This window comes from Ptychodera flava, chromosome 10 (assembly GCF_041260155.1).
Source record: "Ptychodera flava strain L36383 chromosome 10, AS_Pfla_20210202, whole genome shotgun sequence".
Taxonomy (NCBI): Eukaryota; Metazoa; Hemichordata; class Enteropneusta; family Ptychoderidae; genus Ptychodera; species Ptychodera flava.
The window spans coordinates 14945977-14966372 of NC_091937.1; the positions used below are offsets into that span (position 1 = coordinate 14945977).

At 38.8% G+C, this 20396-nt stretch overlaps 1 protein-coding gene across 3 annotated transcripts; it reads left to right on the forward strand.

Moving 5' to 3' along the window:
- The first annotated feature begins 285 nt into the window (after window positions 1-285).
- Window positions 286-20218, forward strand: LOC139142075 (dapdiamide synthesis protein DdaC-like). 3 transcript variants are annotated; one of them, XM_070711869.1, is made up of 4 exons: window positions 286-1006; window positions 17256-17441; window positions 17754-17886; window positions 18167-20218. In XM_070711869.1, exons 1-4 carry the CDS (start codon window positions 455-457, stop codon window positions 18463-18465), a joined length of 1170 nt encoding a protein of 389 aa, XP_070567970.1. In that variant the 5' UTR covers window positions 286-454; the 3' UTR covers window positions 18466-20218. The 3 variants fall into 3 exon arrangements, with proteins under 3 accessions (XP_070567970.1, XP_070567968.1, XP_070567969.1); XM_070711867.1 differs by lacking the exons at window positions 17256-17441; window positions 17754-17886; window positions 18167-20218 and adding exons at window positions 5600-5785; window positions 6107-6239; window positions 6523-7668 and having other exon boundaries at window positions 297-1006; XM_070711868.1 differs by lacking the exon at window positions 286-1006 and adding an exon at window positions 14942-15623.
- Window positions 20219-20396: the final 178 nt, after the last annotated feature.

Sequence of the window (20396 nt, forward strand, 5' to 3'; positions counted from 1 at the left end):
GTACAATTTCTTGAATTTGCTGAGAATCGATCAAGTGCATTTTGGTGTGTTGTAGTTATGACGCAAGGAGGAAAACAGTCGAACGGACAAACATTTTCGATCACAGTGTCAGCCCCTTTTGCTCACTCTAAAAAAGGGCGGGAGGAAAACCTGTTCTGGAAAATGCATACATTAGTGTTACGCTGATTTAAAAAAGAGGTTTGTGATTGGTCAGTATTTTTATCTTTTCCTGTGAATCAATGATTGTAATTCAGATGACTTCTTTCTGCATTGTTTGACATTCCACATAATTGTTACGATTATTTTAATTCAGATGACCTTTTTTGCATGGTTGGATTCCACATCATTGTTTCGAAGTTCATCTGAAACTCGTACCTCATAGTAAAAATTTCTGGCGTTGGAAAGGGTCGCGGAAATTCTCTTTTGCCGAACGTCATCGCAAAACCAAGCAAGTATGCTATCATTGAAGTTCGTCACACCGAGAAGGCTTTGCCGATTTTTGCCGTTAATGCACGTGAATCAAACTGCATGGAAGTCTATTGGGACCCAGCCCTGCGTTAACGGTTTCAGCATACGAACTCGATTGGATATACCGGCCCAGGCTAGCGCTCGCATAGCAGGCCGAAAATGGTTGCCCGGTTCGACGTTCCCAGGAAACAATCTACCCGAACACCTTGCCAGTCCAAGGGAAAACATGCCAGCCGTTTATGAAGTCATCGAAGAGAAAGTGAAGATCGAGGAGTGGTCGTCCAGATGTCGAGAAATCATTGATGAAAAACTTCACGTCTACGGCACCATTCTCTTCAGGGGACTGCCAGTGGAAAATGCTGACGAGTTCTCTCGTCTTTTCAAAAACCTAGGATACACGAGCATGACGTACCAGGGGGGAGCAGGGGAGCGTACTGAGAAAGCTGACCAAGTTACGTCTGCAACTGACATTGACCCTCCCATATACTCGATTGAACCACACAATGAAATGGCATACACTGACCACGGTCCTTTAAAGGTGAGAATTTCAAATAAATGACGGGTATTGTTCATGACGCAAAAAAAAACAAGTTTATCATGTCTCAATACCTTTATTTTTCTGAATAACATCTTGAAGAGCTACTTGGTATGGTATAACATTTGTTCTATTCGGGGTCATAAATAGTACAATCATCTCAATGAAAGTGTTTATAACCAGTGTTCAGCATTGGACCTTGTAATAGCATGCCTGGCAGTTCTTTTAGGTCGATACAAAAAGCTATTATAATGAAGAGTTCATTAACCTTCACTATGCAAATATTTGAGTCGTATGATCATTTTGACTGGACAAAGTCCCCCACAGTGGCCGTGGCCTTCGCTAATGTCAACGTCTCAATAGCTTTTAGCAAACTGGTTGGCTGGAACTCATTATTTTCAGTTATCTCATTGAAAGTGTCTTGATACTATCATTCAGTATTTGACCTTGCAATAACGTGCTTCCACAGTCCCTCTATCCGCCGGTCTGGAAACGTGGCTGGTTTCTTTGTGACACTCCGTGATACGAACAAACACACGATTCGCACCTTAAACCATAGGGGATTCAATCTCCGATGATGACGATGATGATGATTAAATATTTAAAAATGAAGATAAATAAACATATATTTGGACTCAGTAAATTTGTTGTTATTGTTGTTGTTATTGTTGTTGTCGTTGTTGATACTATTTGCAGAAAAGAACAAAGTATGCGCTGCAAATTTCAACACAGCCTAACTATACATGTGCGTCGCAAATTCAATACAGCCTAACTATACATGTGCGTTGCAAATTCAATACAGCCTAACTATACATGTGCGTTGCTGCCTAACTATACATGTGCGTTGCAAATTCAATACAGCCTAACTATACATGTGCGTTGCTGCCTAACTATACATGTGCGTTGCAAATTCAATACAGCCTAACATTACCCAAGGGGAGTCACTTCATTGCCACACACTTTTTTTCGATCGCCAAAAATGCACCTAGCATGCATCGAAATCGGTAAAATTCGACGTAGGGTCAAAGCACATTAGTCCTTCTCAATAATACTCCAACATTTTTACCTCTACCGATGAAAAGTCGAGAAATCAGCAAGTTTTTCAGCGTATCTGGACGTCTCTTACATTTCAGATTTAAAAGGCGCGGCAGTGTATTGAGTCACGTGGGCGCTTTTCAAATCGAACCAATAGCAGAGCTGAATGGACCAGCGTGAAAACCCGGAGGCAACGTAAGTTTCTCACATCTTTGGAAAGAACGATCTCTTGCTGCGGGTGAACTGGAACTGTTGAAGTTACCAGAATTTCGTATGCAGACGTACGCAGACAGTGTCACCCATAGTCTTCCAAAGACGTGAGAAACTTACGTTACTGCCGGGTTTTCACGCTCGGCCCATCGTTCAGTACGGGCTCTGACCCTACATCGAATTTTACCGCTCTCGATGCTTGCTGGGTGCATTTTGGCGAGCTCTGCTATTGGTTCGATTTGAAAAGCGCCCACGTGACTCAATACACTGCCGCGCCTTTTAAATCTGAAATGTAAGAGACGTCCAGATACGCTGAAAAACTTGCTGATTTCTCGACTTTTCATCGGTAAGAGGTAAAAATGTTGGAGTATTATTGAGAAGGACTAATGTGCTTTGACCCTACGTCGAATTTTACCGATTTCGATGCATGCTAGGTGCATTTTTGGCGATCGAAAAAAATGTGGTGGCAATGAAGTGACTCCCCTTGGGTAATGTTAGGCTGTATTGAATTTGCAACGCACATGTATAGTTAGGCAGCAACGCACATGTATAGTTAGGCTGTATTGAATTTGCAACGCACATGTATAGTTAGGCAGCAACGCACATGTATAGTTAGGCTGTATTGAATTTGCAACGCACATGTATAGTTAGGCTGTATTGAATTTGCGACGCACATGTATAGTTAGGCTGTGTTGAAATTTGCAGCGCATACTTTGTTCTTTTCTGCAAATAGTATCAACAACGACAACAATAATAACAACAACAATAACAACAAATTTACTGAGTCCAAATATATGTTTATTTATCTTCATTTTAAAATATTTAATCATCATCATCGTCATCATCGGAGATTGAATCCCCTATGCTTAAACAAAGGATACCGACAATGTTCAACTGGCCGTTATATCACAGCCGCAATGTGATCGTTCAAAAAAATGACGTTTGTGGGTTGTTATTTTCAGAATATCACAAAACATTACAACTTGTTCCCTTCAGAAACACTAAACAATTTATTTTTTCATTAAATGGGTAACGTTGCCCCTCTAGATAAAGCTTGAAAGGGACGACACATTATGGTTGGATTATGATCACGATCGAAAAACAAAATGCCGACGCAATGTTCGCAGGTGTCATGGACTGTTGCAGGCAAAATCATAGAGGGACTGGGGACTGTGGTCCTTCTTTCAGCTCGATACAAAAAGCTTTATAATGAAGAGTTCATTAGCCTTCATTATGCAAATATTTCAGTAATCGTAAATTTGCAAATTGCGTAACCCGTATTGGCAGTGTCGGCAAACTAATTTGACGCGATACGGTTACGTAATTGGCCAATTTACGATTTCAAAGAACTGATACATTGGAGTCTATTGGGCATACTATTAACATTTTCCCCATAAATTCAAGCTATATCTCTACATTTATATGTATGCGATATTTGAATTTCATCGATAATGTTGATTCACTATACATTGTAGTCTATGAGAAAACTATGAACAATTGTTTTAGTGTAAAAACTAGCAATATCTGTTCATCTATAGTTGTTTGATAACTTATATTAATGTACTTGATTAGTATGGTGTGTTAACAAGAAATTTAATTTTGGAATTTCACCAGAAATGTTGATCCACTATAATTTTTCCCAATATAAACCTTGTAATATTTGTGCATATATGGACCTTCAATAACTGACGTAATTGTATTTGATTAGAAGAGGGTGGTTACATGTGCATATGTGTAGAAGAAAGTTGATTTGAAATTTTGCCGAAAATGTTGATCCACAATACATTGTAGTCTACGAGGAAACTATGAATATTTTTTTACAATACAAAACTAGCTAAAACTGTATTTATGGACGTTTGGTAATTAATATTAATGTACTTGATTAGACTAAGGTAGTTACAAGTGCATTTGTGTGCATGAAATTGGATTTGCAATTTCACTGAAAATGTTGATTCACCATGTCCGTGAGGAAACTACGAATAACTCATAGGTTATCATCTCCCAAATTATTATTCAAAGGTCGTTTGACCTGAAGCTTCCAGTTGTTAAAGATAACACCATGCACTCTTCTAAATAGTTTGTATTCCGTCAAAGTCCTCAAAAAATAAAAATGTTCATATGGCGACATTAATGTTTGGCACTGACCTAGACCCTATGTATTGTCAATGGGAGAATGTTGTCAAATATGTTACCTCCAAAATTGTTTTTGAAAGGTTATATAAGTTGAAATTTATAGAGGACAGTTTTGCGCAACAGAGGGGAATGGAAGTAGAAATCGCACAACCTAAATCTTTCGCCTCGAGGTGGCTGCTGGCATCAACTTGCGCCTGAAGGGGGTGCCGAAAATGGAAATGGCAGGAAATGGGCAGGAAATGAAAGTGCCAGAAGGTATTTGAAAAAGAGAAATTTGAACTTCAATAAATTTTCAAGTCCCCCCCCCCCTTTGCAATGTCAATGTTTTTCAGATCCCCTAGCATGTTGTAGACTTCAAGTCCCCTCTTAAATCCCCCTCCAGACGTGTTTGTTAATGTATCCTCACCGAGCAGAGGTCTTAGGCTACCCTTTCGCTGCTATGCCGAGATGTACTTTATTATGTCAAACATGAATGCCCTTCCTTCCAACTAAAACAGGCGATTCTACATGGCACGGCTCTCTGTTGCACTGAAGATACCAGAGCTCCAAGCTTCGCTACAACGTCTTCCCCGATCCCGTAAACTCCCAGCAGCAATCTTAACCCGGCCCAATGTGTGAACTTGCTCCTCGTTTGGTTCCGTACTTAACTTAATCATTTATTAATGAATTAATGATACAAATACCGCAAATATCAGACTTGAACAACTGTGGGGGTTTTCTTGAGGCGCAGCCGATAACAACATACATCCATACCACCTCAGCGCGTGTATGACACAAAAGGCCATTTAGATATATCTGGGGACACTGTGTACTTGCTTTGTTACCTGACTGAGGAACAAAAGATGGCAACGTCGAGACCCGATATAGCCAGAATACAACAAGTCAACCAATACTGCAAAATGGCTCTCCTGAGTTGTGCGATGATTAATGCTGAATAACATGAGAAATTTTATATACCTTATCATCAGAACTGCAAAGTCAATTTTTACATTAATTCGTATATTAAATTGCACTTTCGTAGTCCCACTTTTTAAAGCAAATAATTGCCATTGACGTCAAGACAATATAAACTACCTGTACAGGGGCGCATCAATTTGAAGATACGACTTTCTTTGACAGAATGCCGTTATCGACATTATAAAGGAAGTATGCACAGTCAGTTACTTCAGCTGGTGTCGGTACCTTACCATAGGCTTTGTCCTATTTCCCTATTGTTAGGTATTCTTGTACTGCGACGTCCCTGCAAAACCTGGTAGAGGTGGCGAAAGTGGAATCACCTACGTCAGAGATACCTTAAGAAACCTTGATCCGAAGGTTGTTCAAAAATTCGACAAATTAGGATTGAAATACTGTTACCACTCGCTTTCCAAGAACAGTAAAGATGCTTTCATGAGCTGGCAGGGGGTGAGTATCGAATTCTCATAGCCATAAGAGCCAAAGATTTTGGGGATTAATAGCAATTATACTCTTATCCAAATGTCTCAGGTCAAAAGTCATATTACCCAGTTATTGTATACAGCAAACCTACCAAAATGCAACACACCACAACACAGCACAAATCATGAACAAAGTACCGACACACATAACACAGTAAATTTCGTGAAAGAAAGATATATCCCTCGAGGTTCTATGAGGTAACACAGACTTCATAGGCCACCCTCCTGACCTAAAAGAGATACGATGGATGGCAGAGGGTCCTAAAGTTGTTTTGCTGTTTCTTTTTAGATGTTCAGAACCGAGGACAAAGCCGTAGTAGAACAGTATATGAAGGACCACAATTGTGAATATAAGTGGTTAGACAATGATGATCTTTCCTACTGGCGGTATGGACCAGCATTTGCCAACCATCCAATCACAGGTACTGTGAAGAAGACCCGGTGAGCTATCCAATCGCAAGTGTTGGATAGGGGAATGTCATTCTATAGATGCAAGTGCACAGATTACAATGGCGTCAATGTTGATACGGTCACTGCTATTTCAAGCTTTACAGTGTTTTTGTCCGATGACAAACATGTCTCTTCTCGAATCCGTTTGTAAAAGTTTCCCTATCTTTTTTATTTTGTCTTCTTGGGGATTTAATTAACATAAGGTGTACCATGGGTGTTCACTCAAATGGAATTATTATTTTCATTTTCTTGTAGGAGAGAGAGTGTGGTTTAACCAGGCAACCACCGGTCATGCATCGTATTATTACGATCATCCTATGTATGCCGACAAGAATCTTCCCGAGAACATGTACCCTATAATGGCTTACTATGGCGACGGCAGTGTCATCAAACCGGAAGTGTTACAGCACATCCGGGATGTGCTTTGGCAAGGAACGGTTGGATTCCAGCTCCAGAAAGGCGACGTGTTGGTTTACGATAACTTTTACGCTCAACACAGCAGGCTTGGTTTCGATTGTGAAAGAACACTACTTTTTGCCATGACAAGCGATTGACCACTTGACATCCACATTCTTCACTGCCACGTGTATCCAGTGGTTACTCACCCAGTGGCCTTGGCAGAAGATTGTCGAAAATAGATCCTAGCAATGAAAAATTATCGTACGACATAGAAAAGAATGAAAAAATAAAAAAAATATCCTGTCAAGTCAAATAACTCAAATTACAAAATATTTGAATCATTTAAAAAGACAAATCCATAAGTTACACTAACTCTTCAAGTCCGCACCTTTTTGTCCTTCTGTGATGAAACCAAATTCATTCCTAAGCCAGGTGTTACAGGCCCCAGCTATATCGTGTATAACGGCCAATACAAATAACTAGATGACACCATGTTATATGTCTGATAAGATCCAACATTTTTTTCTTAGTAGCGTGGAGGCGGCTATGTTTCAGTGAGACATTCATTACAAAACTTGACTAAGCTCAAATGTGCATTTAGAGTGGTTTATACACGGCTCCATAACTATATCTATAGGGACTAAGTTAAGATTCAAAGTAAATTCTCGAAAATAATACAAAAAGGTACAACCAATGGGCCTTCGGAACTCAATATACCGCGCTAACGTGTTCATTGATATCCTAACAACTGAAGACCATATTCGTTGCAGGACAATATTATGGACGATGAATACTAGAAGTTGAAATTTTTGAGCTACTAATGTGTTATTCGGTAAGGGCGATAAACCGCTGCCTTGGTGATCGATTGAACAAATTGATGAAGTGGCTCAGCGAAGGTAACCAATAGACCTGGATTTTTTTCTTTGAAATGTTATACAGATATATTATAGGTACAAACACGACACAGACGAGGCTTGTATAATAAAAAAGTATATTACTCGACATTTATTGATTGTAACTCCTTTAGATGAATATTGCCAGCAATACCCTTTGGTTGAACTCAAGATTAATGACTTTAAATATTTGAAAACATTGTACCGGCTGTTACAACGTGGTGAAACTTCAGAATCGTTAACACTTTGACACCGGTACTCTCAGGACGGATTGCCATCTGTTTAAGGGGTTGTCAAGGAAACAACCATTAGACAACTGGTTGGATTACATAGAAAACTGTGATGGCTGAAGCTTCATTACCTCATTGTGTCATTGCGCGTAACCAACACACTTTTTCAAACGGATATTTCTCATCCAAGATGACAATACCCTCCTTATAAAACGTATTTTTTCAAAACCGTAGAGAATCTTAATTTTAATCAGGTAGCAAAAGTTTACTATAAGGATGAACGAAATATATCCAAGGGATTAAAAAACCAAAACTTTAGTAAATATAATAAAAATTGATTTTCAGGGATAAACTTGAATTAACATTACTCCAGAAAATTAATCTTTCATTCGAAATAACAAATGTATTTGCATTTTATATTCTTAAGAGGCAGAAATTAAAAGACTGATATTCCAAATAATAGCCAGGATCCATGAAAAATGATTAAATCAATATGAGCAAAACCTTCATTACAAACGAAATCTGTTGCACAGTATGACAACGCATCAAGCTTTGACAAAGTATCAAGTTACTCTCACATAAGCAAGCGATGTAATCTTTGAATATCAGAAAAACTCCACATTATCAATGCTGACAAATCTACCCAGTTAAACAAACACTCAAAGTTGATTTCAAAATGTCACCAGCAAAACAAATATTATTTATGAAATTTTAAAAACCCTACAAGTAGAATTGTACGTCCCGATCATACATTTATAAAAGTGTTGAGCAAAGAATCCCTTTCACTTCTTCTATCTGACGATTACATGATGCATGAAACTTAAGTAACAGATATCATTACTTTGTACTTGAAGTAATTTTTTGTTATTGTATGTATGTATGTATGTATGTATGTATGTATGTATGTATGTATGTATGTATGTACACAAACACTAAACTAAGGAAGTGTGACCTTAAATGGTCTCACGCTGTCTTCTCCGATATAGATCTTACCTATTTAATCCTCACCAACCGAGTCGTACGTTTTCCGTTTAATGATTCTACAAATTCTGTTCCATTTTACCATGTGTTCAGCTTGCCACACAGTATTTACTCATATGACACTTCAGCATAGTAAAACAAAGACTACAACTCAGAACTGACAACCAATAATATTGTTGATGTTGAGGTCAAACGTTTACAGTAATTTTTAAGACGTGTGGGGTTCATTTAGGAGCTTACGTAGCAAAACAAAGATATTGATTTACAAAATTAATCTGTCGCATTTTACAGATTACGTTTCTTGTCTGGTCACTTTTACTTAAATCACATATAATAATTGGTTAAATGATATTGCTTTACCTTTTGTGTAGGCATTCAGGGTCCCCTGAAGGCTACAAGGTTTTACAACTTGGACATGGCACACGGTACTAGACTATACTAGACACATGTAATCGCAGGTATATATCCGATGCATATGTAATAGACAACCACCAAGGGGTTGTTGTGCTCTAACTTAAACCATGATCCCTTACGAATTATGTCATCCTCTAGGCCTTCTTAAGCATCAACAACAATATTTGTCGACAGTTTGTAGAAAATTATCAAGAAACATTGATAAAATGAAAGTTATTCATCTGTGTATGCTTGTTTGTTGGTTTGTTTGTTTTTTCTTGGCACCCCTGTGGGCTATGATGCATGTTGGGAGGCATAGCCGGGAAGACAGAGTCCGCCCATGCAGAGCTAGTTTTTCATCAGCGAACCGCTGTGCAAGGTTCCCAAGACCGATTCTTTCCAGTATATGGTCCACCATATTCTGGAAAGAATCCGTCTAGGAACCTCGAACAGCGGTTCGCTGATGAAAAAGTAGCTCTGCGTGGCAGGGCTGTGTGTTCCTGGCTAGGCCTCCCATCACCACAGCCCTGACTGCCATAGGCAAAACCACAGTCACCTGTGTTCTATGCCGCTCTTGGCGTATCCGTCCCATAGACGTGTTTACATCAGGCATATGTACACACGTCCATGGGGCGCGGTATAGAACACAGGTGACAGTGCTCCGATTTGTAGGGCGCGAGTTCTCCGCTGAAAACAGCCTATTTTAAATCCATAATTGCTACGATCGCCGTTTTTTGAGCACGCTCAACTTGTCTAGGTACACGATATGCTGAGCTGCGCTTTTAAACTTACGCAAAGCCCAGTTTTCTCTCTCTATGGGAGGGGACCATCCGTATTAGCCGCCAATGTTGAATCTTCTCCCTTTTGAAACAGCGCCACCTCGCAACAACTACATTTTCAAACCAGAAACGTGTTTGAGCATATATATTTTAAAGGGCTACTGGCATGGAAATTAACGTGTTTTCTGATCCATTTTGTAGCATAGTCCATCTATTATCGACTTGTCGACTTTCTCTGCCATTTGTACATTTCTTGTGCATTAAATTAACATTTTAAGATGCGGTTTCGACTGGCAACTTGTAATTCTTCCGTCACTTGTTACGTCATTCCCGAAACGCAGTTCGCCCGCAGGCTGATGTACCGCTCGTACACAGCAATGACGTTTGCTCCCGGCTGATGCAGACTGTGACTGTTTTAGCGGACAAAGCGTCGGCATGAGTGACGTTTCCGAAAGCAGGCGACAGTAATACTTCCAAGTAGATATTAAGATAATGGCAATCATACCTATCCGTAATCCATAACACTAGGTCAAAATTCGTAATACACTAGTTATAAACATAGACACAAAACAGCACAGAACAGACAGTAAAGCACAAGTACACATATCAAAGTCAAATTCATGGGCGAGACAGCGACGGGCAGTGATATCACTATTGTGTCACCGGAGGGACGGTGATTATGTTGACCGGCGTTTCACCCTTTGTTTTTGCTTCAAGCGCTCAGAAAGGTCGACCTTTTCTAATTCCGTTCATATGCAAATACGAGTGTTACCACTTCCACAGGTTGGGGTATAAAGAGGACCATGGTTTGTTATATAATTGCACAAGAATTAGTGTTTTTTTACATCAAAATATCTATAATCAAAACAGTCGCTCTCATAAAAAAAAACAAATGAAATATGTACAATTACGCACTTGTCCGTCATTCTCAAAGAAGACAGTTTGCGCATCAGCCACAATGTGTTGATTGCACATACACATACGATTGTCTGTTGAAAAATACAGCTGAGATTTTGCTGTGCATGTCTACATAACTACATGATTTATTGCTATGAAATGTTACAGCCAGAAGTGTTACAGATGTTGCTGCCGCTACTATTACGGAGGAAATTTGCATCTCAGAAAACTTTCAGTGTGGTACAAAGTTCAGTACGTATTACAGTTTGTGAATTTTACGTAACCTGACTTTATGAATTCGAACAGTTTATATGTGTTAATTAGACTCTGTGACAAACAACACAAAATTGATGGTAACTTGGCACATAGGACCATCAAATTTACACATACTCTTTAGGTTAATTGTCGGAACTACCACAAAGTTAGTTGAGCAGATGTCAGCACAAGATGATGTCAGCATAAACAGATGTTTGCATAAACAAGTTGGAAGTTGAAGGGAGACGTCTCTAATAATTTATATATGTTGTTTTCGCCAGTGGTTAATTATTTACGAGAGTTTTTCCGGAAGAGTAACTTATGAAACAATTTCACTGATTAAGATTTGTAATTCATTATCCGCTGATTGTTTTTAGAGTTGTTTGTTTAATTAAGTTTTACCTTGAATTAGTTTAACGGGTTGAATCGAATTTCCATCTATAATTAAGTTAAGGAATTATACAGTTAGGTGTTAAGTTGATAGATCAGCCTTATATCATTAGCGGGCTCTTCTGTAAGCATCTTTGTCGAAGAAATAAAGATTCACATTTGTCATCCACAAGCCACTACTCCAGTCGATCTCTGGTATCCTGCTCGTAAGACGATCGAAGTCAGCGCTATAATACTACAGTTTTTGTTTTTTATTGTGCCTGTCTTTTGATGGATATCAAGACGTAATCGCGTGACATCAGGATAAACAAAGATATGCATGATATAACGCACATGGTGTGCGGGCCATGTATGGAACGCCGACACTACCTTCTGCTCTTCAAATATGCTTAAGTGCAAAAGTTAATAGTTGTGTATGTTGTAGGTAAACTTTAATATATTAAGTGCAAACGATAACTTGTCGATAAAAAACGTTTATATGTTGTGGATTAACTTTAATATATTCAGCGCAAACCTAAATATGTTGTGTTTAAAAAGTTTATATGTTGTGGTTGAATTTTAATATATTCAGCGAAAATCTTAATATGTTGTGTATAAAAAATATGGATAACCTTTATTACATTAAGCGCTAACGCTAATATGTTGTGTATAAAACGTCATTATGTTGTAGGTAAACTTGAATATATTAAGTGCAAACGATAATATGTTGTGTAAAAAACGTTTATATGTTTGTGGATAAACTTCAATATATTAAAATGAATTTGAAAATAGCTTGGAATTAAAACGTACTTGGGTACTAAGAAAAACGTTCCTGGTGATAGAAAATGGCGCCATTTGCATTCATCACAAACGTTCTACTTCCATAAAGTTTGCAACAATTTAACCAAATAATACGTTCACTGTGCCACAGTCAACATCGTCAGTGTTGCTGCGCTCCCATTGAAAAACTCACACGTACACTGACTGTTTGAACATTCTCATATTGCCTTTATCACATTTCCCGTCGATGAAACTGCATAGAACGCTATTTATTCTCGGGTCGGTACAACGATTTGTCTTTCCTACACTGAACGTGTTCTGTAAGTGAGAACAGTGGACGTCGTACAGGGTTAATTTTTTGCAAAATATATCAAAGGAGAACCTTTGCAATTGATGGAGTTGAAGTTTTATTTCTATCGCCAGAAACGTTTTTGAAATTCACTGTAAGCGCAAACGTTAAAGTGGCACTCCCTTTTGGTAACATTTTTAAAACATATTTTTTTTTAATGCCAAAGGTCGATATTTGACGTGGCGACTGCGCGCGGATCGCGAGATATCGATAAAAACATGTCGTCAAAAAGTAAAAGTTTGAATTCCTGTGGCCCACCTAAATTCAGCTTCCGAACATCGAACGTTCGACACTGGGGCCGTTGTCAACTAAGCTATGGAGTACGAGCCTACGCTGACGCTGCTGTACGCCACAGTACCACTCGCGTCGGTGATCGGTCATGCCCCGTGGGAGAAAGCCGAGTCTTACTGACTCGGCAAAAAATCGAAAAACAAACTGGTTGATGATTCAACCAGAATTTGCGTAGGTGACTAGCACTGTCATGTACGGTTGATACATAGCGGCCGCAGCGTGGTATGCATAGACGCATACCACGCGGCGGCCGCTATGTATCGAACCACGCGTAACTGTGTGGCAGACGACAAAATGTTGTCATCAGAGGCGGCTAATATTTTACACGTAAAAACTGATATCTATGTGGTATTGGTTAAAAATATAATACAACTGATTGAGAATAATGAAAACGACAAAAACTAAGGAGAAGTTTTAAAAAAACTTACCTGAGGTAAAGGCATAATGCTGTATATAAAGTCTTCGCAGTGGGAGGTAAATTAATTGCGTCGTTCGAACTTATTATGGACTCCCTAGAATATCGTCAATCAGCACAACAACAAACCTTCGGGGGATTTCGGGTCATAATCAGAAACGATCGTAACACTTCGGGATGTGAAAAATACGCTTAGGAAATGACATGTTTTTATCGATATCTCTTGATCCGCGCGCAGTCGCTACGTCAAATATCGACCGTTGGCATTAAAAAATGTGTTTTAAAAATGTTACCAAGTGGGAGTGCCACTTTAATATGTTGTGTATAAAACGTCAATATGTTGATGGTAAACTTTAATACATTAAGTGCACACGCTGATATGTTGAGTATAACACATTTTATATGTTGTAGATAAAGTCAATTATATGAACCGCAAACGTTGATATGTCTATGAAATGTTAATATGTTTATGCGCTCACACGCTTGTGTATATACGCTCACTCGCTCGCTTATGTATATGCATGTATATGACCAAATGCTATCATCAGGGAGGTTCTTTGGCAGGAAAGCGACGTGAAGGCTTTCAAAACATTTACGCTCAACACAGCAGACATAGCTACGATTGTGAAAGAATACTACTCGTTACCATGACAAGCGATTGACGACTTGACATCCACATACTTCACTGCCACATGTATCCAGTGGTTATCCACCCAGTGGCCTTGGCAGAAGTTTGTCGAAAATAAATCCTAGCCATGAAAAATTATCTTACAACATAAAAAAAGTGTAAAAATCAAAACTATCGTTTCAAGTCAAAATATTTGAATCATTGAAGAAGAAAAATGCATAAGCTACACTAACTCTTCAAGTCCGCTCCTTTTTGTCCTTCTGTGATGAAACCAAATTCATTCCTAAGCCAGGTGTTAGTTGGCCCTAGCTATATCGTGTATAAAGGCCAGTACAAATAACTATATGACACCATGTTATATGTCTGTTAAGATCCTAGTATATATGTGCACCATACCAACATTTTTTCTTAATGGCATGGAGGCGGCTATGTTTCAGTAAGACATTCATTACAAATCTTGACTAAGCTTAAATATGCCGTCAGAGTGGTTTAGACATAGCTATATCAATAACTATATCTATAGGGACTAAGTTGAGAGTTAAAGTAAATTCACGAAAATAATACAAAAAGGTACAACCAATGGACCTTGGAAACTCAATTTTCTGGTTTCCCGACAACTGAAGACTACATTGGTTGCAGGACAAAATTATTGACGATACTCTGATGTTTGCGACGTCATCAGTTTTGTGCTTGTACAATTTCTTGAATTTGCTGAGAGTCGATCGAGTGCATTTTGGTGTGTTGTAGTTATGACGCAAGGGGGAAAACAGTCGAACGGACAAACATTTTCGATCACAATGTCAGCCCCTTTTGCTCACTCTAAAAAGGGCGGAAAGAAAACCTGTTCTGGAATATGCATACATTAGCATTACGGTGATTTAAAAAAGAGGTTTGTGATTGGTCAGTATTTTTATCTTTTCCTGTGAACCAATGATTGTAATCCTGATGACTTCTTTCTGCATTGTTTGACATTCCACATAATTGTTACGATTATTTTAATTCAGATGACCTTTTTTGCATGGTTGGATTCCATCTCATTGTTTCGAAGTTCACCTGAAACTCGTACCTCATAGTAAAAATTTCTGGTGTTGGAAAGGGTCGCGGAAATTCTCTTTTGCCGAACGTCATCGCAAAACCAAGCAAGTATGCTATCATTTAAGTTCGTCACACTGAGAAGGCTTTGCCGATTTTTGCCGTTGATGCACGTGAATCAAACTGCATGGAGGTCTGTCCGGACCCAGCCCTGCGTGAACGGTTTCGGCATACGAACACGATTGGGTATATCGGCCCAGACTAGCGTTCGCATAGCAGGCCGAAAATGGTTGCCCGGTTCGACGTTCCCAGGAAACAAACTACCCGAATACCTCGCCGGCCCAAGGGAAAACATGCCAGCCGTTTATGAAGTCATCGAAGAGAAAGTGAAGATCGAGGAGTGGTCGTCCAGATGTCGAGAAATTATTGATGAAAAACTTCACGTCTACGGCACCATTCTCTTCAGAGGACTGCCGGTGGAAAATGCTGACGAGTTCTCTCGTTTTTTCAAAAACCTAGGATACACGAGTATGACGTACCAGGGGGGAGCAGGGGAGCGTACTGAGAAAGCTGACCAAGTTACGTCTGCGACTGACATCGACCCTCCTGCATACACGATAGAACCACACAATGAAATGGCTTACGCTGACCATGGTCCTTTAAAGGTGAGAATTTCAAATAAATGACGGGTATTGTTCATGACGCAAAAAAAACCAAGTTTATCTTATCTCAATACCCTTATTTTACTAAATAACATCTTGAAGAGCTAAATGGTGTGATATAACATTTGTTTCTATTAGGGGTCATTTTTCTGCTGTTCAACGTCTCAATAGCTTTTAGCGAACTGGTTTGCTGGAACTCCTTATTTTCAGTTATCTCATTGAAAAGTGTTTTGATACTATCATTCAGGATTTGACCTTGAAATAACGTACTTGGTCCTTCTTTCAGCTCGATACAAAAATTCATCTGTTCATTAGCCTTCATTATGCAAATATTTCAGTAATCATAAATTTGCCAATTACTAACCCGTATACACATTGGTTATCATCTCCCAAATTGTTATTCAAAGGCCGTTTGACCTGAAGCTTCCAGTTGTTATTGATGACACTATACACTGTTTTAAATAGTTTGTATTCCGTCGAAGTCCTCAAAAAATAAAAATGTTCATACGGCGACATGTATGTTTGGCACTGACCTAGACCCTGTGTATTGTCAATGGGAGAATGTTATCAAATATGTTATCTCCAAAATTGGTTTTGAAAGGTTATATAAGTTGAAATTTACAGTCAGAGGACAGTTTTGCGCAACAGAGGGGACGGGAAGTAGAAATCATCACAACCCAAATCTTTCGCCTCGAGGTGGCTGCTTGCATCAACTTGCGCCTGAAGGGGGTGCCGGAAATGGAAATGGCAGGACATGGGCAGGAATGAAAGTGCCAGAAGGTATTTGAAAAGAAATTTGAACTTCAATAAATTTTCAAGTCCCCCCTTTGCAATGTCAATGTTTTTCAGATCCCCTAGCATGTTGTAAATCTTCAAGTCCTCCTCTGAGACCCCCCTCCAGACGTGTTTGTGAATGCATCCTCACCGAGCAGAGGTCTTAGGCTACCCTTTCGCTGCTATGCCGTGGTGTACTTTATTATGTCTAACGAATGCCCTTCCTTCCCACTGAAACAGGCGATTCGCAAAGAAAAGCGCTAACTCTACATGGCACGGCTCTCTGTTGCACTGAAGATACCAGAGCTCCAAGCTTCGCTACAACGTCTTCCCCGATCCCGTAAACTCCAAGCAGCAATCTTAACCCGGCCCAATGTGTGAACTTGCTCCTTTGGTTCCGTATTTAACTTAAAAATTTATTAATGAATTGATGATACATATACCGCAGATATCAGACTTTAACAACTGTGGGGGTTTCTGGAGGCGCAGCCGATAACAACACACATCCATGCCACCTCAGCGCGTGTATGACACAAAAGGCCATTTAGATATATCTAGGGACACTGTGTACTTGCTTTGTTACCTGACTGAGGAAACAAAGATGGCGACGCCGAGACCCGATATAGCCAGAGTACAATGAATCAACCAATACTGCAAAATGGCTCTGCTGAGTCGTGCGATAAATGCTGTATAACATGAGAATTTTTATAACCACTACCTGTACAGGGCGCATCAATTTGTAGATACGACTTTCTTTGACTGAATGCCGTTATCGAGATTATAAAGGAAGTATGCACAGTCAGTTACTTCAGCTGGTATCGGTACCTTACCATAGGCTTTGTCCTATTTCCCCATTGTTAGGTATTCTTGTACTGCGACGTCCCTGCAAAACCTGGTAGAGGTGGCGAAAGTGGAATCACCTACGTCAGAGACACCTTACGAAACCTTGATCCGAAGGTTGTTCAAAAATTCGACAAATTAGGATTGAAATACTGTTACCACTCGCTTTCCAAGAACAGTAAAGATGCTTTCATGAGCTGGCAGGGGGTGAGTATCGAATTCTCATAACCATAGGAGCCAAAGATTTAGGGGATTAATAGCAATTATACTCTTATCCAAATGTCTCAGATCAAAAGTCATATTACCCAGTTGTATACAGCAAACCTACCAAAATGCAACACACCACAACACAGTACAAATCATGAACAAAGTACCGACACACATAACACAGTAAATTTCGTGAAAGAAAGATATATCTTAACGCAAAGGTAACACAGACTTCATAGGTTACCCTCCTGACCTAAAGGAGATACGATGGATGGGAGAGGGTCTTAAATTTGTTTTGCTTTTTCTTTTTAGATGTTCAGAACCGAGGACAAAGCCGAAGTGGAACAGTATATGAAGGACAACAATTGTGAATATAAGTGGTTAGACAATGATGATCTTTCCTACTGGCGATATGGACCAGCATTTGCCAACCATCCAATCACAGGTACTGTGAAGAAGACCCAGTGAGCTAGGCAATCACAAGTGTTGTATAGGAAATTGTCATTCGGATGCAAGTGCACAGATTACAATGGAGTCAATGTTGATACGGTCACTGCTATTTCAAGCTTTACAGTATTTTTGTCCGATGACCAACATGTCTCTTCTCGAATCCGTTTGTAAAAGTTTCCCTATCTTTTTTATTTTGTCTTCTTGGGGTTTTAAGTAACATAAGGTGTACCATGGGTGTTCTCTTAGATTGAATTATTATTTTCATTTTCTCGTAGGAGAGAGAGTGTGGTTTAACCAGGCAACCACCGGTCATGCATCGTATTATTACGATCATCCAATGTTTGCCGGCAAGAATCTTCCCGAGAACATGTACCCTATAATGGCTTACTATGGTGACGGCAGTGTCATCAAACCGGAAGTATTACAGCACATCCGGGATGTGATTTGGCAAGGAACGGTTGGATTCCAGCTCCAGAAAGGCGACGTGTTGGTTTACGATAACTTTTACGCTCAACACAGCAGGCTTGGTTTCGATTGTGAAAGGACACTACTTTTTGCCATGACAAGCGATTGACCACTTGACATCCACATACTTCACTGCCACGTGTATCTAGTGGTTACTCACCCAGTGGCCTTGGCAGAAGTTTGTCGAAATAAATCCTAGCCATTAAAAAGTATCGTACGACATAGAAAAGAGTGAAAAAATAAAAACATATCATTTCAGTCAAATAACTCAAATTACAAAATATTTTAATCATTTAAGAAGACAAATGCATAAGTTGCACTAACTCTTCAAGTCCGCTCCTTTTTGTCCTTCTGTGATGAAACCAAATTCATTCCTAAGCCAGGTGTTTCTGGCCCTAGCTATATCGTGTATAAAGGCCAAAACAAAACACTAGATGACACCATGTTATATGTCTGATAAGATCCAACAATTTTTTTCTTAGTGGCGTGGAGGCGGCTATGTTTCAGTGAGACATTCATTACAAATCTTGACTAAGCTTAAATATGCAATTAGAGTGGTTTAGACATAGCTATATCAATAACTATATCTATAGGGACTAAGTTAAGATTCAAAGTAAATTCACGAAAATAATACAAAAAAAGTTACAACCAATGGACCCTGGAAACTCAATATACCGCGCTAATGTGTCAATTGATTTCCTAACAACTGAAGACTGTATTCGTTGCAGGACAATATTATGGACGATAAATATTAGAAGTTGAAATTTTTGAGCTACTTATGTGTAATTTGGTAAGGGCGATAAGCCACGGCCTTGGTGATCGATTGAATAAATTGATTAAGTGGCTTAGAGAGAGTAACCAATAGACCTGGATTGTTTTCTTTGAAATTTTATACAGATATATAATAGGCACAAACACGACACAGACGAGGCTTGTATAATAAAACAAGTATAATACTCGACAATTCTTGCTCGTAACTCCTTTAGATGAATATTGCCAGCAATACCCTTTGGTTGAACTCAAGATTAATGACTTTAAATATTTGAAAACATTGTACCTGCTGTCACAACGTGGTGAAACTTCAGAATCGTTAACACTTTAACACCATTACTCTCAGGACGGATTGCCATCTGTTTAAGGGGTTTTCAAGGAAACAACCATTACACAACTGATTGGATTACATAGAAAACTGTGATGGCTGAAGCTTCATTACCTGTGACCTCAATGTGTCATTGTGCGTAACCAACACACTTTTTCAAACGGATATTTCTCATCCAAGATGACAATACCCTTCTTATAAAATGTATTTTTTCAAAACTTAGAGAATCTTAATTTTAATCAGGTAGCAAACGTTTACCATAAGGATGAACGAAATATATCCAAGGGTATAAAAAATCAAAACTTTAGTAAATATCATAAAAATTGATTTTCAGGGATACTTGAATTAACATTACTCCAGAAAATTAATCTTTCATTCGAAATAACAAATGTATTTGCATTTTATATTCTTAAGAGGCAGAAATTAAAAGATTGACATTCCAAATAATAGCCAGGATCAATGAAAAATGATTAAATCAATATGAGCAAAGCCTTCATTGCAAACAAAATCTGTTGCACAGTATGACAATGCATCAAACGTTGACAAAGTATCAAGTTACTTTCACATAAGCAAGCGATGTAATCTTTGAATATCAGAAAAACTCCACATTATCAATGCTGACAAATCTACACAGTTAAACAAACACCCAGAGTTGATTTCAAAATGTCACCACCAAAACAAATATTATTTATCAAATTTTAACAACCCTACAAGTAGAATTGTACGTCCCGATCATACATTTATAAAAGTATTGAGCAAAGAATCCCTTTCACTTCTTCTATCTGACGATTACAGGATGCATGAAACTTAAGTAACAGATATCATTACTTTGTACTTGAAGTAATTTTTTGTTATTGTATGTATGTATGTATGTATGTATGTATGTATGTATGTATGCATGCATGCATGCATGCATGCATGTATGTATGTATGTATGTATG

What these genes read in the sequence shown, in the direction of transcription:
- LOC139142075 (XM_070711869.1), top strand. Translation starts at nt 455, where the DNA reads ATGCTATCATTGAAGTTCGTCACACCGAGAAGGCTTTGCCGATTTTTG. An exon ending in CTGACCACGGTCCTTTAAAG is followed by an intron (nt 1,007 to 17,255) that starts GTGAGAATTTCA and finishes CCCCATTGTTAG; the next exon opens with GTATTCTTGTACTGCGACGT. An exon ending in CTTTCATGAGCTGGCAGGGG is followed by an intron (nt 17,442 to 17,753) that starts GTGAGTATCGAA and finishes TTTTCTTTTTAG; the next exon opens with ATGTTCAGAACCGAGGACAA.